This window comes from Boleophthalmus pectinirostris, unplaced genomic scaffold (genome assembly GCF_026225935.1).
Source record: "Boleophthalmus pectinirostris isolate CB_2022bp ecotype Guang Dong unplaced genomic scaffold, ASM2622593v1 HiC_scaffold_23, whole genome shotgun sequence".
Classification (NCBI taxonomy): domain Eukaryota; kingdom Metazoa; phylum Chordata; class Actinopteri; order Gobiiformes; family Gobiidae; genus Boleophthalmus; species Boleophthalmus pectinirostris.
The window spans coordinates 19,601,605-19,627,364 of record NW_026571207.1 but is presented as its reverse complement, the minus strand read 5'-3'; the positions used below and the strand labels follow the sequence as shown (position 1 = coordinate 19,627,364).

At 37.4% G+C, this 25,760-nt stretch overlaps 7 protein-coding genes across 11 annotated transcripts; 6 read left to right on the top strand and 1 right to left on the bottom strand.

Annotated features, from left to right (window-relative positions):
• Positions 1-87: 87 nt before the first annotated feature.
• On the top strand, positions 88-1,834 carry tstd1 (thiosulfate sulfurtransferase like domain containing 1). The gene is made up of 4 exons (XM_020923556.2): positions 88-247; positions 1,179-1,307; positions 1,391-1,553; positions 1,641-1,834. The coding sequence occupies exons 1-4, from the start codon at positions 235-237 to the stop codon at positions 1,693-1,695; spliced, it is 360 nt and encodes a 119-aa protein (XP_020779215.1). The 5' UTR covers positions 88-234; the 3' UTR covers positions 1,696-1,834.
• Positions 1,835-1,975: 141 nt separating this feature from the next.
• zgc:195212 (DUF4554 domain-containing protein) lies at positions 1,976-5,708 on the top strand. 4 transcript variants are annotated; one of them, XM_055159420.1, is made up of 14 exons: positions 1,976-2,132; positions 2,309-2,429; positions 2,659-2,712; positions 2,789-2,910; positions 3,008-3,091; positions 3,157-3,212; positions 3,279-3,371; positions 3,437-3,632; positions 3,760-3,880; positions 4,217-4,372; positions 4,465-4,586; positions 4,659-4,769; positions 4,846-4,944; positions 5,029-5,708. In XM_055159420.1, exons 1-14 carry the CDS (start codon positions 2,034-2,036, stop codon positions 5,074-5,076), a joined length of 1,482 nt encoding a protein of 493 aa, XP_055015395.1. In that variant the 5' UTR covers positions 1,976-2,033; the 3' UTR covers positions 5,077-5,708. The 4 variants fall into 4 exon arrangements, with proteins under 4 accessions (XP_055015395.1, XP_055015394.1, XP_055015396.1 ...); XM_055159419.1 differs by having other exon boundaries at positions 4,214-4,372; XM_055159421.1 differs by having other exon boundaries at positions 1,976-2,181; positions 4,214-4,372.
• A 189-nt stretch (positions 5,709-5,897) lies between these two features.
• On the top strand, positions 5,898-10,172 carry pola2 (polymerase (DNA directed), alpha 2). 2 transcript variants are annotated; one of them, XM_055159418.1, is made up of 18 exons: positions 5,898-6,207; positions 6,282-6,406; positions 6,482-6,570; positions 6,654-6,711; positions 6,782-6,891; positions 6,975-7,174; positions 7,247-7,335; positions 7,410-7,562; positions 7,803-7,865; positions 7,971-8,019; positions 8,098-8,216; positions 8,300-8,338; positions 8,425-8,498; positions 8,594-8,702; positions 9,297-9,403; positions 9,473-9,529; positions 9,590-9,716; positions 9,896-10,172. In XM_055159418.1, the coding sequence occupies exons 1-18, from the start codon at positions 6,123-6,125 to the stop codon at positions 10,046-10,048; spliced, it is 1,806 nt and encodes a 601-aa protein (XP_055015393.1). In that variant the 5' UTR covers positions 5,898-6,122; the 3' UTR covers positions 10,049-10,172. The 2 variants fall into 2 exon arrangements, with proteins under 2 accessions (XP_055015393.1, XP_020779193.1); XM_020923534.2 differs by having other exon boundaries at positions 5,906-6,207; positions 8,092-8,216; positions 9,896-10,171.
• A 466-nt stretch (positions 10,173-10,638) lies between these two features.
• LOC129410559 (dentin sialophosphoprotein-like) lies at positions 10,639-13,444 on the bottom strand. The gene is made up of 6 exons (XM_055159022.1): positions 13,395-13,444; positions 12,060-12,126; positions 11,691-11,972; positions 11,513-11,597; positions 10,869-11,444; positions 10,639-10,792 (listed from the first exon to the last, which is right to left on the bottom strand). Exons 1-6 carry the CDS (start codon positions 13,395-13,397, stop codon positions 10,639-10,641), a joined length of 1,167 nt encoding a protein of 388 aa, XP_055014997.1. The 5' UTR covers positions 13,398-13,444.
• Positions 13,445-14,374: 930 nt separating this feature from the next.
• On the top strand, positions 14,375-16,321 carry zdhhc24 (zinc finger DHHC-type containing 24). Its single transcript, XM_055159207.1, has 4 exons — positions 14,375-14,491; positions 14,585-14,898; positions 14,972-15,249; positions 15,715-16,321. The coding sequence occupies exons 2-4, from the start codon at positions 14,597-14,599 to the stop codon at positions 16,005-16,007; spliced, it is 873 nt and encodes a 290-aa protein (XP_055015182.1). The 5' UTR covers positions 14,375-14,491; positions 14,585-14,596; the 3' UTR covers positions 16,008-16,321.
• A 33-nt stretch (positions 16,322-16,354) lies between these two features.
• LOC129410631 (restin homolog) lies at positions 16,355-19,887 on the top strand. Its single transcript, XM_055159206.1, has 13 exons — positions 16,355-16,484; positions 16,650-16,713; positions 16,813-16,971; positions 17,048-17,156; positions 17,582-17,632; positions 17,710-17,787; positions 18,633-18,689; positions 18,803-18,862; positions 18,938-19,002; positions 19,075-19,207; positions 19,331-19,395; positions 19,465-19,566; positions 19,668-19,887. Exons 2-13 carry the CDS (start codon positions 16,691-16,693, stop codon positions 19,870-19,872), a joined length of 1,107 nt encoding a protein of 368 aa, XP_055015181.1. The 5' UTR covers positions 16,355-16,484; positions 16,650-16,690; the 3' UTR covers positions 19,873-19,887.
• Positions 19,888-20,081: 194 nt separating this feature from the next.
• LOC110159018 (sodium/potassium/calcium exchanger 3-like) lies at positions 20,082-25,753 on the top strand. The gene is made up of 17 exons (XM_055159020.1): positions 20,082-20,536; positions 20,618-20,722; positions 21,552-21,628; positions 21,712-21,786; positions 21,915-21,999; positions 22,271-22,374; positions 22,487-22,561; positions 22,733-22,758; positions 22,843-22,896; positions 22,975-23,108; positions 23,270-23,439; positions 24,041-24,296; positions 24,363-24,529; positions 24,606-24,720; positions 24,795-24,907; positions 25,047-25,112; positions 25,257-25,753. The coding sequence occupies exons 1-17, from the start codon at positions 20,362-20,364 to the stop codon at positions 25,365-25,367; spliced, it is 1,908 nt and encodes a 635-aa protein (XP_055014995.1). The 5' UTR covers positions 20,082-20,361; the 3' UTR covers positions 25,368-25,753.
• The last annotated feature ends 7 nt before the right edge of the window (positions 25,754-25,760 follow it).

Sequence of the window (25,760 nt, the reverse complement as noted above, 5' to 3'; positions counted from 1 at the left end):
ATTCATTAATGATGTAGTATAAATGTACCTGTTTTATATTAAGCTATCAATAAAACATAGCATAGCTTTTTGGCCCAGAGTAAAATTACATTCTTCTTCCACAGAAGAAGACACTACTCTCTGCAAGCCCCGCCCCTTCCTCGTTTTGTCACCTCCTGAACAAGCCCTGAATGAATCCAGCTTTTGATTATTTACTGCACACATCTTCAGACCTTGAGGTATCTGTCAAGTAAGATGGCAAAAACAGGTGAGATTTCATATTTTGGTTGGTTGTAAGACTGTTTAACTACTGTTAATACCCAAACTAACATATTGAAAAGTAGTAGCTAGTAGCTACAGGTAGCCTTAAATAGTTTTTTAAGGAAAAGATCACGGAATAGTCACTCAGATTGTGTTTGTTTGTTGAGAAAGATTTAGTACTGAACATGTTTGGGTGGTATCACTATCATTTGAAGAGTTGTTTAACTAGTGTGTGGATGCCGGGTAACCATGACTCAGCAAACTAGTGTTGTTCAGGAAGAAGTAATCCGAAGCAACAGACAGCAGGGGTTATGCCAAAACAAAGCGTGCTATCCAGCAACTGAAGGTGTAGCATTCTCCTGATTTTTCACACCTTTGGTAAATATTTTCATATTTTAGAATATTTTTCAGCAATACTGAAACGCAGTAGTTTATGAGGTAAATACAAATAGGTCTTGATGTTGCTTCAGCCATTATGAAATCAAATTGAAACTTGAAATGAATAAAATGTGTAATGAGTATAACAAGCTGCATTACAAGCTTAACACACCTTTTCTTCAGTTGTCATCAAAATGGTATGTGATGACAGATAACGTGCGTGCCAGTGTCTCAATAAGTAAAACTGGTCTCCTTAAATTACACTACTTTCTGATCTATGCTATAATATTGTTTCCTCATTAAAAACATACCAAGTTGTGTTTTGTTTCATTCACACATATTTAACACACAAACTCTGTATATTTGGGCTTCTTAGTTGTGAAAGAGAAATCACTTCTACCTTGTGATGTCATGTGGTTATACAGGAAGTGCTTCACTGTGTTTTAAACTCCATACACCTTCACTACAATCATTTTGATTATTTCAGCCTTGTCAGTCTTATAATACGCATAATATGAGACCTTTGAGAAATGTGCTTAATTGTGTCTCTGTCTTGCTAGTCACCAAGGTGATTTCCTATGCTGAACTCAAAGCCCTTGTTGGAAAGAGTCCCTCTTTGGTCCTGATAGATGTACGAGGAAATGGTGAATATGCTAATGGACACATCCCCGGATCAGTGAACATCCCACGTAAGTTTCCTTTGAAGAATGTTATATAATTTTAAAATAATGTTTTGTTTGCTCATTCCTCTGTGATTTAAAACATTCTTCAGTGGACACCGTGGAGACAGCTTTGTCAATGTCACCAGAGGAATTCAAGGCCAAGTATGGAGTGACCAAGCCCCAGATGGATGCTCCCGAGTTGGTCTTTCACTGTCAATTGGGCAGAAGAGGAGAAATGGCCACTAAAAAGGCCCACGAGATGGGATATATAAAGTGGGTCTATTATTTACACTAGTGGTAGAGCTAACATGTGTTTGTGAAAGAAAAGTAAACACTGCCTTGTGTTATTTGTCCTTTCAGTGCACGCAATTATCCAGGGGCATACAAGGAGTGGTCTGAAAAAGAGGGAAAATGATGGAAGAGTCCACTGAGTGTATTTAATGAAGATAATTAGCCAACTACTTTATGTCTGATGACTGTTTTGCCGATTAAGCTTATGTTGGTTAGCTTTAAACAATTAACTGTAAGTCAAAAAATAAAGTTACTGAATTGTTCTTTGTGTCATGTTTTTTTAATAGCAGGCTGTACTCTAATATTAGCCTGACTGATGGCAGAAACATGAATAGTTCTAAAATACAATTTATGAAAATGTCATTTGAACGATAGGACATTATGATAATACAAGATGCTTTATATTATGGCTACAAGATTAAAGAACTATGAAACTATTAACTAAGAAATTACCATGGATCTATGGGAATTACCTGGACGCCGCGTGGCCTTCTGTTCTTCCATCTACGTTCTAGAATGTTCGTAGTTTTTCGCGCGCTTGGAAACACGCGACAGGTGACGGTACGTACGACCACAACTTTCATCAAGAATGTTTGTGGAACTTAAAGAAGTAAGTCACTGTGTCTTTGAAAGGAAGGATACTAGAGATTAAAATGCTTGACATAGTTAGTGTGTAGGTTAACTGGTATGAAGCCAAAAGCCTTTATTAAGCTAACATCTTAACTTGCTACTTCCAGGTGCTTCGATTGCTCATGTTAATGAGTAAAAAAAACAAAAAGCAAGGCCAAGACAAAGGAGGACTGCTGATTCTCATATGGCTCGAAAAATGTCCTGATGTCCCAAGTCTTTGCTGTACAGGTAAAATAATACATGCACTAAAAAAGCACATTAGAATGGCTGTGGGGTAGCCCAAGGTTATTTTAATAGCTCCATGGATAGACCGGTCAGACAAGCTTCAGATTCCTAATTCTAGATGAGTAACTGAGTTATATATTTAAATGAAGTACAGTTGTGCAAATTTCATGCACGGCTGTTCAGGTTATTTTTTCCCCAACTATTTCATATTGGTATTACTATAATTGTGTAGTTGCTGCTGCTGGCCCTTGGTGTGCAGGGATCCACATGGAGGAGCTTTACCCAGGTGTGAATATGACATTTACTGATAAGTACACTAGACATGTACATTTACGTATGTGTGGGTATGTGCTTGGCATTAGCCTTTACAGATGTAATGAAAAGACTACATACCTGCCCTGGGTCATGTCCAGAACCTGACATAGAAGACCTGTGTGCCTTTACAGATTTGCATGGATCCCTCCATGTATTCCTGTCCTTCCCGGTAAACTTGATTATTATATTTATTTCAAATAGGAGATACCGATTTAGTACAAAATTAATACCCATTTTTAGTCAGTTATATTGTTTTTCTTGTCCAGATGAAGAATGTACACTTTGTCAGATCAAAGTGGCAACATCAGATTGAAGAATTTCTTCACACATTCAGCATAACTAATGCAGAGGTAGGCTTTACAATATTTAAGTCCATTTTCCACAGTAAATATATAGAATGGTTATCGTTTCACAGATAAGAATTCATCTTCATATTCGAATTAATCAGAAACTCTTTCAACAAGATTTTAGGTATAGTTCTCAATTTCAACTGGTCAGTTGAGTTTTATGTTAGATGTTTCTTTCATTTTCTTGCAGAGTTCAAGATTACATTAGGGTTCCACTATTTGGCCAAACTTCACTTTATTTGGATGTCTCAGTCAATACACCGTCAGAAAACCTCACTATAGCGTAAGTGACTACATAACTTTTACTTTGCATATTTGAAAACCCCCTTTCCTTTTTTTCCTGTATAGCCATTTGGAGTCTTCTAAGAGTGGCCAGCGTTGCCATGACTGGCACCCTGACATTGGCAGTAGCTTACCTCTCAGTATTCCTCCCAAAGCCATTGAACAGGGTCTTTTTGGGACTGTCACCCTCAAGCTCATCACACTGTGGAAACCGTGTGTTCTGCAGTATCCAAATGCGGCAACAAATCTCACTCAAATAAAAATATCCTTTACTGGAACTAGTAGATTTTTCTTTTTTAAATTACTCAGACATGATGTGTCTCTAAGAACATAAAAATGAATTTCAGTTAATTTCTAAGTAAGCTTAGTCCTTAACTTTGTGATGCAACGTGTTCGTTTACAGTCCTAGCAATGTTCCAATTACAGATCCATCTGCCTTTCTGCAGAACTTCCCTGCTCATCTGAACTTTCAGGAATTGGGTCTCCAAAAAGGCCATCTGAGTTTCCAAGGTAAAGAATATGGAAACAGCCTTTTAAGTATACACTTAAGTTCTTTACCAATAAAATCCTATACTTGTTTAAGTACTTGATGTAGATGCATTTTAAAACATACAGTTGTATTTTGTATGTACTGGAACCATCTGTCTTTGATATGAAGAGAGAATGCACGCCCATTGGGCCCATCTGGTTTTACAGCCTGTATTTAACAAGAACAGAACTATCTGCCAAATAAGATATAACACACAAATAAGTACCCTAAATCCCCACCACAAACATGGACATGTGCTATAGTGTATGCTTACTGGCCAGCATAAATAACTGAATAAATGCTGTCTTTTCCAGAAGGCATACCCGGTGGTGGCTCTGTCTATAAAGTGGAACAAGCGAACACCCTCGAGAGTGTTGTAAAGTCAAGTTTGTTCTCCATTGACCAAAGTTTGTTGCTTTTCCTGTTTCTGCAATACACTGACCCCTTTACGTCTGAGATTTCTGACATCATGGGTAAGAGACAGCTGGTTTTGAAATCCTATAATTCTGGTGGGACTTAAACTGACTTCAGGAGCAAGTGTGAAGATTTCATACACGTTCAACAGCTAGCGAGGTGCTGTTAGAGCACCACCTAGAGGATATACTAACCTACAACAAGCAGGCTGTGACAAATGCTATGGCAAATGAGCTCAAAAAGACAATGACAGCCCAGAATAACAGGAAAAAGGCAAGTCTGTGCAAACAACAGAAGTGACGTATTATATAACAGCAACCGTGTTGATTTTGGGTTTGGTTGCAGGATCACGGGAAGATGCATTCAGCATGTGAAGTAATCCTGAGTTCAGCCCTCAGTATTATTAGTTGCAGCAGTAACATGGACTTTAGAAATGTTTGTCTTAACACCATGAAGGTATATGACAATAGAACATTGCATGAACATGAATAAAGTAATTGTAATTATAACGGTGCTTAATATGTTCCCTAAGGTGCACAATACTCAACAAATGTCAGTGGCCATCAGTGAGTCTCTGAAGAGATTAATTTTCTGGAAGTTTGCCCCTAAAAGAACATGCTGCTCAGAACAAGTATGTGCATATTCATAAAAACACACAATATATTATGTCTTGATTTATTCATGTTCAGTGTAATATTAATCAACATTTGTGCAGATTGGACAGCAACCTGAGAAGAACAAACACATCAGAGTAGAAATGTAAATGATGATGATGGTAGTTACTTAGAATAAAAAAGGATCTTTACAACTCTAATTGTAGTGTTTGTTGGGTGTATAACAAGTACAGATGGAACAACAGTGAAGCAAGACATTTGCAAGATAAGAACAAATCTGTTCAATTCTTATTATGCCTGTCTGTTGCATCCCCATATACAGTATTTCTCTGACAAGATAATATTGTGTTGGTGTAATGTTATTTTTGCTGGCACTTTACATTTAGTAACATATTACTTTCAACAGATTAATAAATGTGTATTAAAAAGCATAAGCCGCTGGCACGTAAACACCAAACTTATCCTTGGTTTGACTACATTACATTAAGCAATGCATTTTTACAATGGAGTATATGTGTTCTCAGCCTTTTCTCCTGTACCCAAAGTCAACAGAGGAATGACACCTGTCTGAAGCTCTGAATTCAGGAGACCTTAACGGTGATGTGTACAAAAAGTCCACCTAGTGTTGAGATCACACATCCAGACATGTCAGCATATTTCTGCATTTAGCCGGTAATGATACGTGGTTTCAAATGTTTCAAGAGGGTTCTCGTCAATTGAGATTGGCCTCTGGATGGAAGCTGAAATTTAAAAAATCAAAAACATTGTTAAATGACTGCCTTTTGGCTGGACCTTTTTAATATTTGAGTGTAACCATGTTTATATCATTACATGTTGTTTTCATTCATCTTATTATTTTACAAACCAATACAAAACCAGCCAGACTGCCATTATACCTCCCATTCAATAGGGGGGGTGAGAGTGTCCAATTACACTGACGGGTTCCGGTGAATGGCTTGTTTACTTGTGACGAAAATTCCGGCCGCCAACTCTGTCTCTGTTTTTCGCGGCAAATTGTTCCTGGACGTTTGTTATTTGTTCAACCTGAATTCTTTGTAATATCTATGAGAACTAGCATTTGTCATTCACTTTATTAAAGCCACTTGTGAGAGTAAGCTGTCGTTGCTGTTATGTAGTTACACACCTACGTAACACTACGATTTTGTTTTCCGGATACTTTGTATTGTCTTGAACAATGTCTCTCGTAACTGCAGAAAGCTTGAAATCGGAGCTGGAGATGTTTGACATTGCTTGTCAAAGTGACACAATTCTGGATAAAAGTAAGTGTTGCCACAGTTTGTTTGCCCTGAATTCTCATGGTTATGTTTTGTAACATCCGTTTGTTGTTTTGCAGTGGTAGAGCAGTGTATTTGTAACCGAATACACGCGGATGAAATTGTGCTGGAATGGGTTGCCTACAGCACCACAAAGAATGGTCTGAAACTTACTATGGAAACACTTGAACAATTTGAACACGAGGTGACTAGAATTTGTTTAACAACACAAAAATATGTTTACGTACGGTATACTGTACTACATACTTACTTGTTTCAGATCCTGAACAAAAAAAGCAAATCAAAACAAAGTTTTCGAAGAGAAGAGATGCTCGGAAGAACCAGGGATATTCATTCACTGCAGGAACTGTATCCTTTATTATTCAGCCATAACATACCGCGTATTGCAGTTTTCACAGTTGGTTAGTTGTCTATTCTTAATTAATTCTTAGAATCAAAGTGGAAGAGGAAGAGGAAAATTTGCTTGATTCCTATTCTACCCCTGCTAAGGTAAATAAAATATGTATGCATAGCAAGCATGGGATAGTTCTGTAGTTTTAAAAACATACTTTTTCTCTAGGGCCAACAAAAGCGTGCATTGACTACTCCTGAACAACCTCAGTCAAAAAGAAGTGCTGCTTTGCTTGCTAGTCCAGGACTGCTGTTGTCTCCTGCCAGTTTCTCTCCCAGGTACCTTTCCCTTTATGAACAACTCAGTTTGGACCTCTTTCTTAATTTGTTTTAGTTATTATGATCTGTATTATATTCTGCAGTTTAACACCATCACAAAAGTACAGCCAGCGTGGAGGTAAGGGGGAGGTTGTGGTCTCATTTGGACTTGTACAAGGCACACGCTGGATGGGCAGAAGCTCCCCTGGTGTTGGAGTGCAGCTGGATCTGTTGGAAGGGCCAGAAGACGCTCTCACAAGCAGCTACAAATTCATGTTTCAGAGACTGCGGGATATTCGTAATGGTAACAAGATTAATACAATTTCATATCTCTTAAGTAAGGCTACATTCAAGCAAAACATTTTGTAACTTGCAGTGTTGACTGATAAGATAGAGGAGTTAGGGGAAGGTCTAAAATCTAATTTTCACATTGAAGAATTCTCTCCAGTTTCTCTTCCTGCCCAGGTGAAGGTGCAATTTAATTTTGTTTTATCTCTCTTCTATTAGCACTTATAATTACATTTGTCCTCTGTGTGCAGGATACAATAACTGTGCTTGGTCAAATATGTTGCGACAGCAATGGGAAACTAAATGCTCATTCAGTTTTGCTGGAGGCAGGACCAGAACAAGGAGGCCAACAAATACCTGTTGACTTATCAGAACTTAAAGAGTATTCTTTGTTTCCTGGTCAGGTAAGAACATTTCAAACTCATACGCACTCCCAACTCTTACGGGTGGTTTCTCCTTTGCCTGAGCGCTGAAGTCTGTGTGCTGCAGGTTATATGACCACCAACAGTAACTGAGCAAGCCAAGGACCTGGGCTATAGATTCACCCAGAGTTTGACCGAGAACTCAGACATAACAGAAAGTTTGCACTGATTTTGTTCAAACTGATTAAATTTCAACTTCATCTTTGTTAATTTATTCAATAGGTTGTTGCAATGGAGGGAATGAACTCAACAGGAAGAAAACTGGTTGCTTCCAAACTTCATGAGGTTGGTTTTCATTTTCAATTTAAGTAATACTATTTTTCTTACATTACCTTACCTCCTTTTGAGTGTATTTTAAAAATATTTTTGTTTGTTTTTTACTATTTTCAGGCTGCCCCTCTACCGTTTTACACTCCAGTAAAAATAGAAGTGAAGGAGGGTAAGCAAAGGCATGTGAAGGCTTATTTTATATATATTTTTTTTACATTTCTGACTATGCCTTTTAATCCAGCCACAGAGTCTCTCAATGTTTTAGTAGCATGTGGACCATTCACTCCATCTGATACTTTAACATACGACCCTCTACTTGACCTAATAAATGTAATTTCAAGGGATCGTCCGGATGTTTGCTTACTGGTATGTTACGTTTAAAACAACCTTTTAAAAATCCAGTTTCAGATGTATTTACAGTGAATTTTTTATTTATTTTTTCTCTGTAGCTGGGGCCTTTTGTTGATTCAAAACATGAACAAATTGAGGTAGATACAACATTTTAATGTTTTTATTTTGTTTATTTTTTACATTTGCAATTAACTGATTGAATTCTTATATAATCGTGTTCTAGAAAGCTCAGGTGACTGAAACTTTTGATGCTATTTTCTCGAGGTGTATAGAAAGCATTGTGGATGGAACCAAAAGGTCAGTGTCAGTATGGTTGTAATCATATATCATCATCATGTAATAATATAAGTATGACGTTAATATAGGCTTTGTTTTTGTTATGTTTTCACCAGTGTTGGCTGTCGTTTAGTTTTTGTGCCCTCTCAAAGAGATATCCACCACTCCTTTGTTTATCCACAGCCTCCGTTTACACTGACAAACCTCGACAAGGACCAGGCTCAGGTCAGACCCCATGGAAACTTTTGACCACACAAGTCATCATTTTCTCTCCCTTTTTGCTGTTTTTGTTTTTCACGGGGCATAGCTACTAGGGATGTAACGCTATCCAAATCTCTCAGTATGATATTTTCACCATATGCATCTCACAGTATAATATTTGTTGCAATATTTTTTGGAGGCTAACAGAGATATGAATAATGTACCTTTACCTCTTAAAATGCCTTGACAAGACTTAATCCAAAGAACTAATATTAAAATGTTTTAGAACTGTTATTTCTTCAGGTAATCTGCTGAAATGGTGCAAAGAATCATGGTCTATGTATCTCCCTCTGTTTTTCTTTAGCTATTGTTGCACCATAACTATTAATTTAAGATAGTCTTGTAATTTGATGTATTGTGATGGTCCATGATATTATTGTGACACCTTTGACAATTCAGTCTCATAATATTTTGGTTATTGTAAAATTTTTACAGAGCTACACAATAGAACAAAGAGTAAGAATTGTTATGTTCATACAATTGGGACATTTATACAAACTTCTGTACTGATTATAATGTTTTTAGATCGGCAAATGCTGACATGTATAATCTTTACAGAGAGTGACACTTGTTCCTGATCCCTGCACTTTGCTGATTGATGGTGTAAGTTTTGGCTTGACATCGACAGACATACTGTTTCACATGGGTGCTGAGGAGATTAGCAGGTATGAAAATATTGTGATTAGTTTGTTATAGTTGTAATAGAAAATTTTTACGATGCTGTTTGTTTTCAGTGGGACTGGATCTGATCGATTCTCACGCATTTTAAAGCACATACTGACCCAGAGAAGGTAGGAGTAAATTAATGTGTTGTACAAATGTATGTTACATTTGTGCTTGTTAAATTGCAGCTACTATCCACTGTACCCCCCTGTGGAAGAGGTGAATATGGACTATGAGAAGTTTCAGAGCTATGGTCAGATGCCTCTCACCCCTGACATCCTTATTATTCCTTCAGAGCTGCGCTACTTTATAAAGGTACTCCCATAATGCTGTTAACTACGCATTCCAGACTCTTCCATTGTCAAACTTGCATAACTGAACCATTGTAATGAAGAGCTTAACACCGATAGTTAAACTTTTTAATTGGCATTAAGTTTCTGATTTAAAATGTGTCTTAATTGCAGACAGTTGATGTCTTTACTTTGTGTGCTTAGGATGTGGTGGGCTGCATTTGTGTCAATCCTGGACGTCTAACCAAAGGTCAGGTGGGAGGGACCTATGGCAGGCTACTCATTCAGCGCAGTGCCACCTCTGAGGAAGACAAACGAGTAAGCCCTTGTTTGGCTGCTCAGGTGGTAAAGATCTAAAAAAAAAAAAAATCTTGAACATTATTTTTGGATTGCTCCCCCATAATTTGAATCACATGGCACAATCTGAATCTTTTTTTTTTTTCAAAGGTGGATGTATGTAAAATATTTACAAATAAACCTCTTAAGACCAATCACATTTGACTGTTATATAGTTACTTATTTATTTATATTTTAATGTAATGTATTTTATTTTTGACTTTATTCTAGTTATACACAGGACTGCCAAAGGATACAATGTCTAAAGGAGTTTTATGAAAAGCTAGAATGATACATAATGATAATGATCTTTCAATATCACTGCTCCATGGCTTTTTTATTAGTCATAAAAATCATCAGATTCATTAGAGTCACTGTGGTGATCAGTTTGTCCATACTTCACACTCAATCTTGCCAGTTTGTCACAAGGTTCTGTTAAAGCAAAAAGTCATGAGGAAACATTACCAAACAAAAGGGTTGTTACAAGGCACATGAGGAATAAATCTTACCCTTTGCTTCATCATCAGCTTTTGCCTCTCTACAAAAGTTTAGAAATGGTATCAGAAAGATATAACAGATTTTTTTTAAACTTAAAATTACCTCTGTTTTTGTTACCTCTGTGTTTGTGCTGGAGGTGCAAGAACATGCTCTATATCATCGCCATTATGCGAATCATCAGGGTCTTCATCATCTGAGGATGTCTTTTTACTGTTACTGTCCTGATGTCTTACCACACGCTCTGGGATAACATGTATTATTTTAGGCCTGAAACACGATTTTAAACCATAAACAGGTTTTTAATCTCAAAATGAGACATGGTTTAGGTGATAATCTGATTTACCTGTCCTGCGGTGAGACTATAATGTCCTCTGAGTCACTATCCTCACGATCGTTTGCATTGTCTTGTTTGGACTTGCATACCTTAATATTGTCCTCACCACCATGCCATTCTGAGGACGCATTCTCAGAAGAATCCGAGGATGAAGGGCTTGATCCAGAGATATGATCACCCTCTACAGAGGAACATCTAGTAATATCTTGATTTGACATTTCTCCATCTCTCTCACTGGTTACTTTTTTGTTGCTATCAGTTTGGTCTGAATCATCTTCGTCCTGTGTGCTACTGTGATCAGAAAGGCTTTGTTCCTTTTCTTTTATTGTTATTGGTATTTTCTTCAGTCTACTATTTCTCTGTGGTTCTTCCTGTGCCAATTCTAATAACTTGACACTGCATTTGTCTACATCACTCTTATCAGCTCTACTTTCATTCACAGAGCCGTCTTCTTGGTTCTTTGTATCTTTAAAGCCTAAACCGTTATGTTTTGATTTGTGATTATTAAATGATTCTGTATCTTCAGTTTCAGAAATGAATACCATTGCCTTTGAACCAATGGTAGCTTCTCTTGATGCCAAAGACCTAAAAAGGAAATCACCTGACTCTTAAAATACTCCTTCCATTAAAAATTAAAAACTTTATCCACTTACTTGTGAGAACAGTCTTCATCTGAGGAGCTGCTCTTCCTCTTCTTTGGGCTCCCCTTACTTGATGCTTGACTACTAGTTTGGCTCCCTGGTTGATTTACGGAAAGGTGGACGGTAACGATAAAGAGTTCAAATTAAGAGAAGTCACTTATGATTATTATTTATAAGTAATCGGTCAAACCTGGTTTTACATCAAGATCTTCTGAATGACTATTGTTTTCTCCATTTGTTTCACTTAAGCAGCTAGGAGGTTGCTTTGGCATTGTGTCAGTTCGTGCAGTTAAAGGGTTGAGTCGATCTGTGTAGGACTCATTTGGAGAACTGCTGTGTGAAAGGAAGCAGTCTGGGCCTGGATAATCTGTAAAGGGATGTTCCTGTACATGTCTGGATGGAAGATGTGGCTTTTGATCCTGAGACTTCAGTTCAGGAGGAACGCCATTTTTTGTTACAATTTTTTCACAGCCTGGAAATTAAAATTAGTTTAGCCATGGTGAAAAATTTGTAAAAGTTTTAAGATTTTCTTTTAAGCAAGAGAGGGGGAAAAACAAACCTTGAGAATGTAGAAGGTGGTAGTTTGCTTTTAAATTCTGTTTTCCAAACAGACGTTCCCCAAACATCTTTTACAAGAAAAAAGAAAAAAGTATAGTGGTTAATGGTACAAGTTATGTTAACATTTAACACCATTTTTTTCAAGTGACTCAGAGACAAAAAGAGAAAGAGAGAGAACTGGCTTCAGTGTTTTTTGTTTGTTGTTTTAGTCATATGGTGCTTGTCCAAATTAATTAATTTACATAGCTTTGCTTTTTCTGTGATTTTCAATCCCCTCTGCAATAATAATTACCTCCGCCAAGGAGGTTATGTTTTTGCCGGCGTTTGTCTGTTTGTTTGTTTGTTTGTCTGTTAGCAACATAACTCAAAAAGTTATGGACCAATTTTGATGAAATTTTCAGGATTTGTTGGAAATGTGAAAAGGAAGAACTGATTTCATTTTGGGGGTGATCCGGAAGAAATCCTGGATTTTGGATCACTTTGAAATTTTAGTTAACATTGTGTAAATGGGGCCAAAAAGTTTGTTTCTCAATATCTCGGTTAATTATTGACCAAACCCCATGAAATTTGACAATGGGATCCTCTTTCATATTCCAAAGGCTGATCTGGATCTGATCCAGAAGACTGATTTTATCGCAATTTATATAAAAAATGGGGGTAGTCCTTGGCGGAGGTCTGCGCTCTCTGAGTGCTTTTCTAGTTTGTTTTTTATTATTAATAAATAGTGAATAATAGCAATGTAAAATCTGGTAATTTTGCTGGACCATTTCCAGCCAGAACCAGAGGGACTGATTGAGTTGGGGGTCTAATTGTTCACTTTGTGATCAAGGCAACAGATTTAGTTAAGACAAACATTAACAATCATCATAAATGCCCAATGCTTTATTTCAAACCAGCTCTGTATAAGGCACCAAAAACTGAGGAGTTAAAATTAGATGCACATACTTTTGGTCAGGATTATGCAACTGACATTTTGGGTCTGGTGTTTTTTCTGTTTTCAACAGTTTAATCTGCATTTATGTGCAAAAATGACCATGCAGTTAACTCAACAATGTAATTTTGTTACAATCTGTTGCTGTCCAGTTGAGTTTTTTCCTTTTAGATAAATAAAAGAGCAATTGCTCTGCTTGTAAATTCTGTTCTTATCCAACAGTTTTCTCTTATAGTAAGTGTTCTTTTTAGGGTACAGAGATTATTAGAAAAGAGAGATTTCAAATTGATTTCACAAAGTATGTGTGTGTAAGACTTTCTCATCTCAGATCTTACAGTGAAGTATTTTTTGGCCTATTTTCAAGCTATACTTTGCTTTAATTTAATTGTAGTTTGGGATACTTACCATCTTTGTTTTGTGACTAAATTGGTGATCCAAGTGAGAACAGCTCCCAACGTAACTCTCATATTCTTTCTGAAAAGGGGTAAACATTGAGGAAATACGGGTGAGCACCATATATCATTATGTACATTTTTAAATGATAATTTAGGAGCTTTAGGAGAACTTTAATTTATATTATCCTGATTGGACATTCAAAAATGCTTTACACTGTGGCTCCCAGTTTACAGAATCATAGGCAAGGTGGGGGTCTTCCCCAAGAACACAACAAAACTGGGGCTGCCAACCTCTGACTCTACCACCTGAGCCAGTATTGCCTTTTTTTTACCCGTAACATTCTCATGGAATTAGTGCGCTCCAGCAGCTCCCTCAGTGCATTCTGGGCCTCATCAAACTGATGCAATAGTTCCCTGTTGTGCAGTTTGGCCAAGCGCTCCCTCTCTCTCAGGTCAAGCAAGCGTTGCTGCACATGCTTGACCCTGCTGGAAAAAGAAAAAAAAACAATGTTCAATGTAGTCCACTTTATAAAGGAAAGAAATATATCGCCTTAAGCAAATAATGGGACACAAATACTTACCTCATTTCTCTTGTAGTTTGGTGAAAGTATTATTTTCCCATTCAATGGACTGTAGTATATACTCCTAGGGGATGAAGAGATTACCCAGGATTAAGACTGGGTTTGGGAGGAGGGACTAGATCTCCACATGGTGGGTCACTAAAGGGATATCAACTTTATTTTATTAATCACAATGTAAAAAATGTGCTCATATTCCCTGGCCTACATGATGGTTTATTTAACAACCGAATAAGCAAATAAATCTTCAGAGCTCACTTTTTTTTAAGAAGTAACCATAGACTTGGCAAGTGGCTCTGGCTGACCCCTGCTTTACCAACCCAAAATACTTCCTATTTAGATTTTTTTTTTTATTGTAAGCGGAACTATAATATTGCGTCTCTGTACTACGGGGCTGTATTTTCATGCGGCACTCGTGCATTGTGCTGAGGGGTTTGGGTTTGTTGCGCGGTAAACTGAGAAATAACACGTTTTGTTTTGTACCTTTTCTGACAGATTCTAGTCTGAAGATATTAAGTTCTTCATCTACGTCTGTATTAAACTTTTGAATTTGGGGTAAAATAGCATTCATTAGCCAGCTAAGTGCTAATGGTTCGTCCATTATCCTCTTCTAACACTAAAGACAGGTGGAGTGATGACCAGCTTGGCCACTAAAGTGTTCTGCAGGGCAGAGAGAGTATGCCGTCATCTGCCAGTGTTGCTCAACACGTTTTTGGTTTTCTCCATTACTGGGGAAGTGAGCTACTTGGTTTTGGTGGAGGCTCCGTTAGAGGCAAGCTTGAAGAAAACTGCGTGGTCAGCCTGGTGGAAAGCAGTGCATTTAATAGCTCAGTACTTCATGCTTGGAAATATTTGCTGGAACTCGTTGCTCTTCCTCAAGACCAGTCCTAGTATAAAGGGAGTGTTCTTGGGAGAAGGCATGGGACAGGGTTGGAGGTAAACATTATCTAACTTACTTAAATATTAAATTAATGAACATATCAATAACCATTTCCTCTTGCGTCTTCAGGTATTGTTATACATGTGAGGCCCACACACCTCCCCGCTGTTCCCATTGCTATGATTGCAAGGTGTGTGTTCTTCGCCGTGACCATCACTGTGTTTTCTTTGGCCAGTGTGTGGGCTTCCATAACTACCGCTACTTCCTGAGCTGCCTGCTTTTTATGTGGTCAGGACTACTGTATGCCACACTGATGAACGCTGAGGTCTTCATAGTCATACTGAAGGAAGGGGTGACAGTTCATAGTGTTCTGCTGCTTTTGATTCCCTGGATTATGTTGGTATCAGGTGAGATGATTTGTGATGTAGTATGATCTTCATAACAGATGCATGGATTTTTCTTATGCCTGTTGTTTTGCTTGTAGTTTAGTGTTGCAAAAAATGCCATGTGCTCAAGTAGAAGTACAAAGTAGTGGTCCAAGAAATAAAAGTATTGGGAAAACTAAAGTAGACTTATAACTCCATTATCTGATTCATAATTTGAAGTAAATGTATGAACAACACAACTCAAAATGCAACACAAATGTACAAATTATGTAATATGGTCAATTTAAAACATTTGTCACTATATTACAGTAGATGGAGTAAAGAAAACCTAAGCGTAAGGGTACTTTTAACTTGAATATGAATATTACTCAAGTAGGAGTAAACGTATGTACTCTAAGTACAATTTCTTTAAAAATGGTAGAGTACTACACACCTCTGGTATTCATCACAGATTATTAAAAGTTATGTGTTTTGTTTTTCTTTCAGGCCGAGTCTCTGCAAGAGCATTTGCATTTGCATTTATTGCTGACACATGTGTGGTGGGCTTCTTGTTGGTGTCTGCTTTTTTCTTCTTCCACCTTTTCCTGATGGTCAGGGGACAAACGACAAGGGAGTGGTACTCCTCACGGCGCCCTTACAATTTGGGACTACTTCGCAACCTGCAACACAATTTAGGCCATTATTGGTATATTTGCTGGCTCTGCCCACTTATCCCTTCACCAATGCCTGGAGATGGCATACACTTTGAGGTCACAGGGTCACTAGAGCCTACCAGATAATGGATTATAATTATATTTATGATTTTTTTACACTGTAATGTCAAGTACTGAATGATTAGGTTGTAATTTCAACATTGCACTGCAGTTTGGTAATCCCAAATGTTGTTTTTATTTTGACAGAATGTTCCAACACATATGTGTTTATTAAGTATGATGTGCTTTGGTGAATTATTATGCTCCTTGCCTTAAGACAAGTAGGCCTGTTCAAATTTTTTGAAAATATTTTTATTACGTAATTGCACTGCTGTATCTTGTTTAACTGTCGTTATTGATGTGTGTATATAAATGAGATAATAAAATGTGTGTTTTGTCTGTTTTGTCCTTATGTTAGTTTGTTGTGGTCACGTGTTTAATACACACCTGTTGTACTGTACATTTCCTTCGGTTTCAGTTAACCGTTTTGAACTTCACATGTAAATCTACGGGGAGCGATAAATATAAAATAAAGGAGTTATAAAAAACATTGGGTGCGAAAAGGTGAGTTTTCGGTGTAACTTTTGGTTTTGAAGGCTTGACTTTACTGCGGTATTTTGGCGATAATTATTTGATAACATTGTTAGCATAGTTATCGGAGGTTAGCCTATGTAAACGGTCGCAAGAAAGTGACACCATTTTTTACTTTTTTTACTACCAACTTTACAGAAAAAGTTTCAATAACCTGATGACCAAAGAAGTTTGGCACAATGGATATTGAGGAAGAAAACATGTAAGTAACTTACATGTGCAGAGTTTTTTTGTTTTTGTTTTTTTTTAATACTGAAGTCTTGGTATTTGCATGTGTGAGTTGGTGTGAATATTTGTTTAGGACAGCGCAGGAAATGATGGAGAAAATAGCACAGCTTGATCACAGTAGAAGTATCCTCAAGGATCAGAACACGGAGATGAGGAGCTGGTTGGACGCTGCGGATGAAGACATGTCCATTCTTCGAGCTGAGAACAGTTTTCTCAAAAAACAAGTCAAAGAGTAAGCATTTCATGTAGCTTAATCTTTAAGACATGTTTTAAGATGACCTTTTTTGCACCTTTGGCTTAATTTTCAGCCTGGAGAAAATCGTCAGCGATGCACAGAGTATTGAATCAGAACCCACTAAATGTCAACCTGATAACCTTGATTTGAAAATTGAAAATGAGATAAAAATTCAGAATTTGGTAAGTTTCTTTGCTATGGTTTAATCATATGGTCTGGAATATGTATCTATTCTTAAAGGTACACTGCGTAAGTATTAGTTGTAGTGCTGCGAGTATGTCATAAAATATGGCATTAAACTTATCTATTTCCATGGAAACAAGTAGACACTGCCTGTCCACTTGTTATGGGTAAGATCTGTGGAGAGGAAATTCAGAATGCATGTTTTCAAGAAAGCAATAATAACCCATAATGAAGTACATGCAAAAATAACTATTTAATGCCACATTGTAGAAAATTATAGGTGAAACGTGGAAACAAAAACACCACTAGAAATATTAGCAATGCATTTTTAACATGGGTCGCATCATTAATCTAGCTGAATGAATAGACTAACCTTCATTTAAAATATTTCACTCATACAGACATTAATGTATATATTGCCTAGGAAAGGGAATCTGTCTCTCTGAAAGAAGAAAACAAAAAGCTCAGAACTGAGGTCTGTCAAGCCACTGTAAGTGCATTTTGCCCTTTTAGTCAATTCTTTTACTGCAACAGCTGTAATTTTAAACCCAGATAAAGAACTTGCAGCAGCTACAAGAGCAAGATGATGTGAGCCTGAATAAGTTGAAAGTTTTTCTTCAAGCACTTGAGGTAAAGCAAAAATTCAACTATGAGTTTTATCACTTATTTTTGTGATCAACTTTTTTTATTGAGTTACAGCAATAATTACAGTGACTAAACTTTAATGAATTCTGAAATGTATAATCACATATACATGTGATATAATCACATGTATACATATATATATATATATATATATATATATATATATATAAATATATAATATATATATATATATATATATATATATATATATATATATATATTCACAATTACTGCAGTCCTTAAGGTTTTTTTATATACAAAAAGAAAAACAAAAACATCCTCCCACTCAGGTCCAAAGCCTCACCCAAGCAAAGATCTGCAACAAAGTTGTTAGATGCGTTTAATGAAAACATGCCATAGGGTAATTGTGTTACTCTTGGCTCTACACACCTTGGCTATAGAGAGTTCTAGTTGGGCTATATCCAAAAACATTAATGTCCAAGTATGAATAGATAAACAATGTGGCAGCTTCCAGCGTGCAGCCACCATTTTCTTTGCTGCCATGAGGCCTGATAACAAAATCTTTTACTTGGCCACTTTAAATTTGATTTGTGAGAGATTATTTAATGCGTATCAATGCTTCTGGTGAACAGGGTACTACTACATCAAATAACATAGAAGGTTTACATGAAACCTGTCTCCAGAAATCCTGCACTGGCAGACATTTCCAAAACATAAGTTTAAATGTGTAATTTAAAGAGTATAATTTACATAAGGGATCCATAATCTGTTACTTAAACTGATAACAACTCAGTCAGTTCTCAAAATTGCAATATTGTTATTTTTTTATTGTTTTGTTTACTGTGTTAACTTTGCTTATGTGTCTTCAGTCTGAAAACGAGGTGGCTCAATTAGGACTACAGCAAAGAGATGAGGTTATTCAACAGGTCAGAGGCATAGAGGCTTTTTCTACCAAACAGACCTACATAATTTACCTTTCAATTAAAACTGAGACATACTAATGTGTTTGCATTTGTTTTTATGCATTTTGTAATGGCAGAAACATCAGGAGTTAAAACATGCTGAGGAAATGGTGGAAGAATATTCAACCATTATAAAGGTCAGCTATATATTTACCAAATGTTAGAATATGAAATGCACTATTAGGCATAATTATTTATTATATTTGATTCAGGATCTCAGGCTGAAAAACCAGCAGTTAAAAGATGAACTTGAGGCTGGACAGGATGAAGTGTTACTGTAATGCATTCATTTATAAATTGTGTACTATGCGTTATAAAAAAGTGATTTTTTTTTTTTTTTGCTTTCCAGTGCTCTCGCCATTGACCTTTTGGATGCAAAGGACAAAAGTAGTAGTCCTGCTCTGTCATTTGCCGAGGAGATGAGGCTGCTGGATTCCTCCGTTCATACCAACATCAGCACATCAGATGTCACACAGGCAAATGTAAGACCTTCATTCACCAACTTGACTCAGAACAATTCAGGAATGTGGAACCAATGTGGCTTTTATCTATTTGTGTGTCTGCCTGGAGTACAATAATTTAGCATTCTCATGCCATTTTGTAAGGGTGAAGTAATGTCTGAAAAAGTCCAAAAGGAAACTGGTTTAATGACATACAGTTACAATGAGAGGTATGTTGATATACAAAATGTTTTATGTTTCTCATAATTCTAGTGAAAAAAAGTATTTCTTTCCTATAGCGTGAATGAGAAGAATTTGAGCAATACAAGCACTCTTACGCTATGTAAAGAGGAACTGAAGCCACAGGACATTCCTAATGCAGATTCTTCAAAACATTCCAAGTAGGCCTACTGTATTTCTTATTATTATATAGTATTTTGTACACATTATTAGGTATGAAATGGCAAAGCTGTAGTAAAATTATTTTGTTTATTTCTTTAAGGTGTGTTGGCATCCTGATGACTGTCACTCAGAAAGTTCTCCTGTTCCTGGGGACAATGTTCCTGTTCTTCGCTTTGGCCTCTGTTACTCCAGGAAGTTTTACTGTCAACTCTAGGGCCTTCTCTTTGAACACAATGTGGAGCAGTACCCGTTTTTTGTTAGAGCCCTATTGCACCGTGCATTATGGAGGCATGCCACCAATATGACCTAATCTCAGCAAAATAAACTCTTATTAACCAGGATACCAGAGTTGTCTGTTAAACACACACACCGTCAGAGGTTTTGAACTTTAATGTATGTATTCATCTATTGAGGTAGGTTTGCTTTTCGCGCGTCTCTAATGCCCCACCCATGCAAAGGCGCCTTCTGGTGGTCTTTTTTTTTTTTTTTTTTTTTTACAGTGAAAATAGCTTACTCCGACACTGACGGTGAAGCCCTAATGAGAGGTCTGATTTTGAGCACCAAAGCTGAACAGTGCAGATTTCATGCTAGTTGCAGTAGATTGAGTGTGTATATACTGAAGCTTCTTTTGTTGATGGCGCGCTCTGGGTGAGGATGCTGCTTCTGAGATGCTGATGACGGCCCGATGACAGCGCTCGACACCCTGGATGGATCTTACAGCCTGGCATCATTACAGCGATAAGTCGGTCAACATCCGTCCAATTTGAATTAGGACACGTGAGCAGCGACATGTTATGAACCGAGGAACAGCTTTGGTTGGGGGAATGGGGGCACCGAAAAGACCAAAGCGAACTCGTCTCCTTTTCCGTTTCTGCATCTGCGGAATCGGTCTTCTCACAGCCGCCCTAACCGTGGATGTTACAGGTGTCTATATAAGTAAAAAGAATAGTGCACACTTTACGAGTGATGGCTAATATTAAGTTATCTAAGCAAACATGAGCATTTCTAGCATCTGAAACTTGTTCTGACAGCATTCCTTTATCATTCTAGGGTTGCCTGTACGTAATGAAAATGGAAATATCCTTTGGACGAAAAGAGACCTTTATGAGGAGAAAAATGCCGGTAATAAGACTCTGAGTGGCCTATCTAAATCTGGTAAGACACTGTCTTTCTCTCATACTGGGACACCTGGAATTGATTAATTACCAAAGAAATAATGTTTGGCTTTGAGGAGCTCTACCTGTTTGAAATATACAACCATGTGTGAGCTATGTGTATATATGTGCATGTTTGTTTGTTCATAGTTTTTAGAGATACTGTTGCTAGGAAACTAAATTGAATAAGTTGTTGGATGCTGTGTGCATACCAAACTGACTGCTTAGTGAAATGATGACTGTTCCAGTTTGATTCATACAATGTAATGAGAAAATGTCACATTTCTGAAATAGATTTCATGACTTATGTATTTTTGCTAAACAGTTTTTTTGTGTTCTAAATAATGTGGTGAAGTGTGTCCAAACAGAATCATGTGGCATGATTATCATTCAGAGAATTTGCACAAATGTCTCATTCTTCCCCACAGGTCATTCCTCTTCTTCCAGCTTCATAGTAGAAGTACCACCTCAGTCGTACATTACTTTGATTTCTTACACAAACCAGACAGATAATTGTTAGACATACTGTAAATATCTGTTTTTACAGACATCATCATAGAGGTTGTAATAAAATATTTACATTATTCACTGTTTTCACTTTACAGGGCCTATATTATTTGTTTGAGACTAATACAAACTATCTCCAAGTTATTTTATGTTATTCATTCACGACACCAGTTTCTAGAATATCTGAGAAACACTTTTTTTCTCTCCAAATGAAGTCTATAATAATGTGAGCCTTAAATAAATGTCTCCTGTGTGTTAATATTTAACTCCACACATTCATGCAATATTCATTGGCTCTGTGTTCAACTCCTTGTCAATCGTAGCTATTACAGAGTTTCCAGATGACATCTTTACCTTGGAGCAGCGGCGTCATGGAGCTGTAATACTTCATGTTCTCTGTGTAAGATGTATCCTTGTCTTTATATTTTTCCACACAAGAATACTCTTTACCTGAGCACAAAAGTACTCAAATGTTTTCTACAGGCTATCTACATGTTTCATGCACTGGCCATTGTGTGTGATATTTACTTTGTGCCATCTCTGGAAAAAATATCAGTGGTAAGTACCACTGTACCACAGTGTGTCAATTGAAGCTTCATTTTCATTTTCCCTAATTCAAATTTTGTACTACGTTTTTAACAAACTCATGGCCCAATTAGCTCTTTATTATGTTTTTTGTGTCCTAGAATCTTAATCTTAGTGAAGATGTTGCTGGGGCGACCTTCATGGCAGCTGGGAGTTCTGCCCCTGAGCTCTTTACCTCTTTGATTGGTCAGTATGACGTACTGCAATCACTTACATAGCAGAATGACTGCTCAATCAGTAATCCATTTGCCCCATTTACCTTTTATCGCTGACCTCACTTGCTGTTGATTTTATTCAAATTATTTTAAGTGTGCAGAAGTAGACTCTGACTATTTCAAGAAATGTGCAATGACCCAACTGATTTAATATGTTTTCTGATAATTTGCCCTCACAATCAAACTTAGATATTGAGGACTAGATACTTTGATATTCTCTTATATTCAGTTTGGACTTTCAGGAGTTTTTATCACAAAAGGAGATGTAGGTGTGGGAACAATTGTCGGGTCAGCAGTTTTTAATGTCCTGGTGATCATTGGCCTCTGTGGGATTTTCTCTGGACAGGTACTTAATTTCTTTTTTCTATATTAGAAGCAACAGTATGTTGTTAATATTATGAAATATTATAAATTAAGTCTATTGTCTTAAAATGTATTCTGAAACTATGTTTCCCTAGCCTATTTCTCTAAGCTGGTGGCCTTTATTTCGAGATTCTGTCTTCTACATTTTGTCCATAATTGTGCTTATCCTGGTAAGAAATCATGCACACATAAACAATGCTTCTGGCATCACTTCTGACTATTAATGCCATATGATAATTATAATATTTTATTAATTATTATATTATGTAGTATTAACCACAATAATGGTTAATGAACTATATTGGGTTTAGTTCTTTTTTCTTGTTTGGTTGTGTTCACAGGTGATCTATGATGAAAAGGTTCTGTGGTAAGCTTTAAGTTTATCTTTTTTGTTGTTATTGTTTTTTTTTTTAATTCATAATTCATAAATAATCAATTGTACATTTTACAGGTGGGAAACAATTATTCTCATTTGTATGTATGGGATTTACATAATAATAATGAAGTGAGCATTTTAACCTTGTTATTTTTGGTGTTGCACCATAATCACTGAGGACATAACGATGTTATGTATGAACTGTAGGTTCAACAGGTCGCTGTGTAACTTGGTTGAGAGTCACTGCAGCTTGGGTCAGCCATGTCTCAGCAGTTTGAGACGGACAACTGCTGTTGGAAATATAGGAGACTGTGACAATGACATGGTGCCACTAAAGCCAGGTATAAAACACATTTTCTGTGTAGATTTCTAATGTGAATTTATTTTTTAATTAGACACATTTGCTTGTTTATGAATAAAACTTAGTGGATTGATTAGATATATACTGAACTATTTTAGTCATAAATGTTAATAACAATTTACCTATGTTACTGTTGTGTAGACACATGTGTGGTGGCCAGCCAGGACACAGGGGTGGTAATGGTCGATGAGCTTCTGAACCTGCACCCGCACCAGCTCTCGTTTTCAGAGGCAAGCCTTCGTCTTCTCATCACCCCGCATTTTCCCCCCTTCACCCGCCTGCGCATGGCAGGACGCATGGTCATCAGCGAGGTACACTGCGTGCTGACACCCTTAATAATACCCCATCTTCGTGTGTTTCTAGGTTGGTGGGTATTGAAGTATCAGTAACATTAAATATAACTGTCCACATCTCAGTCTTATATTATCTGGCTCTTGAACTGACTCTTGAAAATGTGTTGTTTAAATCAATTAATTTTTTTTTTCTTGAGTTTTCAGACAATCTTGAAACTTTTTGTCAGTGTTGGCTAATGTGTGCATTGTGTCTCCATGGTAACAGCCACATGTAGGATACCCCCAGTGCGATGTCACTGCAAAGTATCAATATTAATGTATACACATGTCCACAGCAGTATTAGTATATTAGTATGAATTTAAGCAAACAGGTGTTTGATGTTGCTATCTTCCCTTCCTGCATGTGCTCCTGCATTTTGTGCTGTTTGAAATAGCACTGCAAGTACTTTCTTCTCTTCTTTGACCCTAATACATGCTGTCTAAATGCCCTCAAGTCAGTGTGAGGGCACGCTTGGCTGCTCCTCTCACTCCTGCTGCCCCTTTGCGCACATCATTGCCCCATGCTGGTGTAGCCTCAGTGCTGTGGTTTGACTGAACTTGTTTGTCTGGCCTTGTACAGCGTCAGAGGCTGATTCAGGCTCGAGGTGGACACGAAGAAGGTGCTGCAGCAGGTAAGGAGGGAGGCAGTGGGCCGTGGTGCCGAGACAACGGGACACTGACTGAGAGAGACAGACAAACTCTAGAGTGTGACACCATCAAAGAAGAGAGTGGAGAGGCACAAGGGGCCTCTGAAATTAAAGAGGAAGAGGAAGATGAAGAGGAGCAGGAAGGAGGAGCGGACCAACATTCTGCTTTAAATCCATTCTGTTTTCCTAGTAAGGAAACTAAAAACCTTTGTTTTCTTCAATTGAAATAATTTGTAATACGTCTTCATGTCTCAGATGGCTTGTGTGAGCGTCTGAAGTGGCTGCTGTCCTGGCCAGTGACTTTCTTGCTGTATTTCACTGTGCCCAACTGCAACAAGTCCCGCTGGGAGCGCTGGTACCTGCTTACCTTTTTGTCCTCCACACTGTGGATAGCCCTATTTTCCTACCTCATGGTCTGGATGGTAAGCCCAGTACACACTGCTAAAATACATAAACATAGACAGTGATAGCTCGTCCACATTACTGTGCTTGATTTAGGTGACCATCATCAGCTATACATTAGGAATTCCTGAGGTACTTATGGGCATCACCTTTTTGGCCGCTGGCACCAGTGTGCCTGACTGTATGGCAAGCTTAATTGTTGCAAGACAAGGTGGGTCTTAATTTCTTAGTACTTGATACAAAACATGTTTCTTTTATTCAAGGATGTATTGTTGACTTGTATAGGTATGGGAGACATGGCTGTCTCAAACTCTATTGGCAGTAATATCTTTGACGTACTGCTGGGACTGGGCTTCCCTTGGGCACTGAGAACTCTCATAGTCAGCTATGGATCTGTGGTGAGTTAAAAATTAACACGTTTAGGCCAACCCATTACCACAACATCTTGTAACAGAAACAAGCAGACACATAAACAAATAAATCTAGTGTGTTTGTTTACAATCATGTGACCTGTGAATGATCTGTCCTTTTGTCCAGGTCAAAATAAACAGCAAAGGGCTGGTTTACTCAGTGATACTGCTGCTGGCCTCTGTCACACTTACTGTGAGTACATACTACTCACTACACCTGAGATCAATATCTAAACGTAGCTGTGTAATCTATACTAACATTACTTTCCACACACAAGGGCATTACTGTAGCTGCCTGCACCTTTGTGACTGTACTGTGTCTGTGCTATGTCTGTAGGTCCTGTGCGTTCATTTAAACCACTGGAAGCTGGATCGGAAGCTTGGACTCTGTCTAATGTTGCTTTATGCTATTTTCCTTCTTTGCTCTATTGGCTTTGAAAGGCTGTAGAGGAAATACTTATTTGTAAATCAAAAATCTTTAACTCATGAGTAGCAGAATTTGTCTTTCAGTCACAGCTGCTTGGATATTTCAGTAAATACAGATGTTTTGTTTATTCTATACCTTGTGGTGACTTAAAAGTGTCCTTTTTTCTACATGTGCGCATGTGATACCTCAATTTTGTGAAATCTAATGCACTGTTTATTGCCTATGTATCTGCAGTATTTTTCTGCACTAAATTTGTACACAACACATACGATCGCTTTGGGTGCAATTGCTATTATGAATTCTAAGATTAACTATGACCATCTCATATATAGTATATTACTGTTAACATTTCTCCCTTCATCTGGTCCTTCCATTTTAGCTAATCTCACCTTTATTTTCACATTATTGCAAATA

Coding starts and splice junctions, on each gene's coding strand:
- LOC110159018 (XM_055159020.1), top strand. CDS start 20,362: ATGAACCGAGGAACAGCTTTGGTTGGGGGAATGGGGGCACCGAAAAGA. Junction 22,759..22,842: donor TATGATGAAAAGGTTCTGTG/GTAAGCTTTAAG, acceptor TACATTTTACAG/GTGGGAAACAATTATTCTCA. Junction 24,908..25,046: donor TAGTCAGCTATGGATCTGTG/GTGAGTTAAAAA, acceptor CCTTTTGTCCAG/GTCAAAATAAACAGCAAAGG.
- zdhhc24 (XM_055159207.1), top strand. CDS start 14,597: ATGACCAGCTTGGCCACTAAAGTGTTCTGCAGGGCAGAGAGAGTATGC. Junction 14,899..14,971: donor GGCATGGGACAGGGTTGGAG/GTAAACATTATC, acceptor TTGCGTCTTCAG/GTATTGTTATACATGTGAGG. Junction 15,250..15,714: donor CTGGATTATGTTGGTATCAG/GTGAGATGATTT, acceptor TTTTTCTTTCAG/GCCGAGTCTCTGCAAGAGCA.
- LOC129410559 (XM_055159022.1), bottom strand. Junction 11,973..12,059: donor CCACCTTCTACATTCTCAAG/GTTTGTTTTTCC, acceptor TTTAATTTCCAG/GCTGTGAAAAAATTGTAACA. Junction 11,598..11,690: donor AGATCTTGATGTAAAACCAG/GTTTGACCGATT, acceptor TAAATCAACCAG/GGAGCCAAACTAGTAGTCAA.
- pola2 (XM_020923534.2), top strand. CDS start 6,123: ATGTCTCTCGTAACTGCAGAAAGCTTGAAATCGGAGCTGGAGATGTTT. Junction 8,339..8,424: donor CAAAACATGAACAAATTGAG/GTAGATACAACA, acceptor ATCGTGTTCTAG/AAAGCTCAGGTGACTGAAAC. Junction 8,499..8,593: donor ATTGTGGATGGAACCAAAAG/GTCAGTGTCAGT, acceptor TGTTTTCACCAG/TGTTGGCTGTCGTTTAGTTT.
- LOC129410631 (XM_055159206.1), top strand. CDS start 16,691: ATGGATATTGAGGAAGAAAACAT. Junction 16,714..16,812: donor GATATTGAGGAAGAAAACAT/GTAAGTAACTTA, acceptor ATATTTGTTTAG/GACAGCGCAGGAAATGATGG. Junction 19,208..19,330: donor CAGATGTCACACAGGCAAAT/GTAAGACCTTCA, acceptor CCATTTTGTAAG/GGTGAAGTAATGTCTGAAAA.
- tstd1 (XM_020923556.2), top strand. Junction 1,308..1,390: donor CGGATCAGTGAACATCCCAC/GTAAGTTTCCTT, acceptor AACATTCTTCAG/TGGACACCGTGGAGACAGCT. Junction 1,554..1,640: donor CACGAGATGGGATATATAAA/GTGGGTCTATTA, acceptor TTGTCCTTTCAG/TGCACGCAATTATCCAGGGG.
- zgc:195212 (XM_055159419.1), top strand. CDS start 2,034: ATGGGAATTACCTGGACGCCGCGTGGCCTTCTGTTCTTCCATCTACGT. Junction 3,633..3,759: donor CAAATCTCACTCAAATAAAA/ATATCCTTTACT, acceptor TTGTGATGCAAC/GTGTTCGTTTACAGTCCTAG. Junction 4,945..5,028: donor GAACATGCTGCTCAGAACAA/GTATGTGCATAT, acceptor ACATTTGTGCAG/ATTGGACAGCAACCTGAGAA.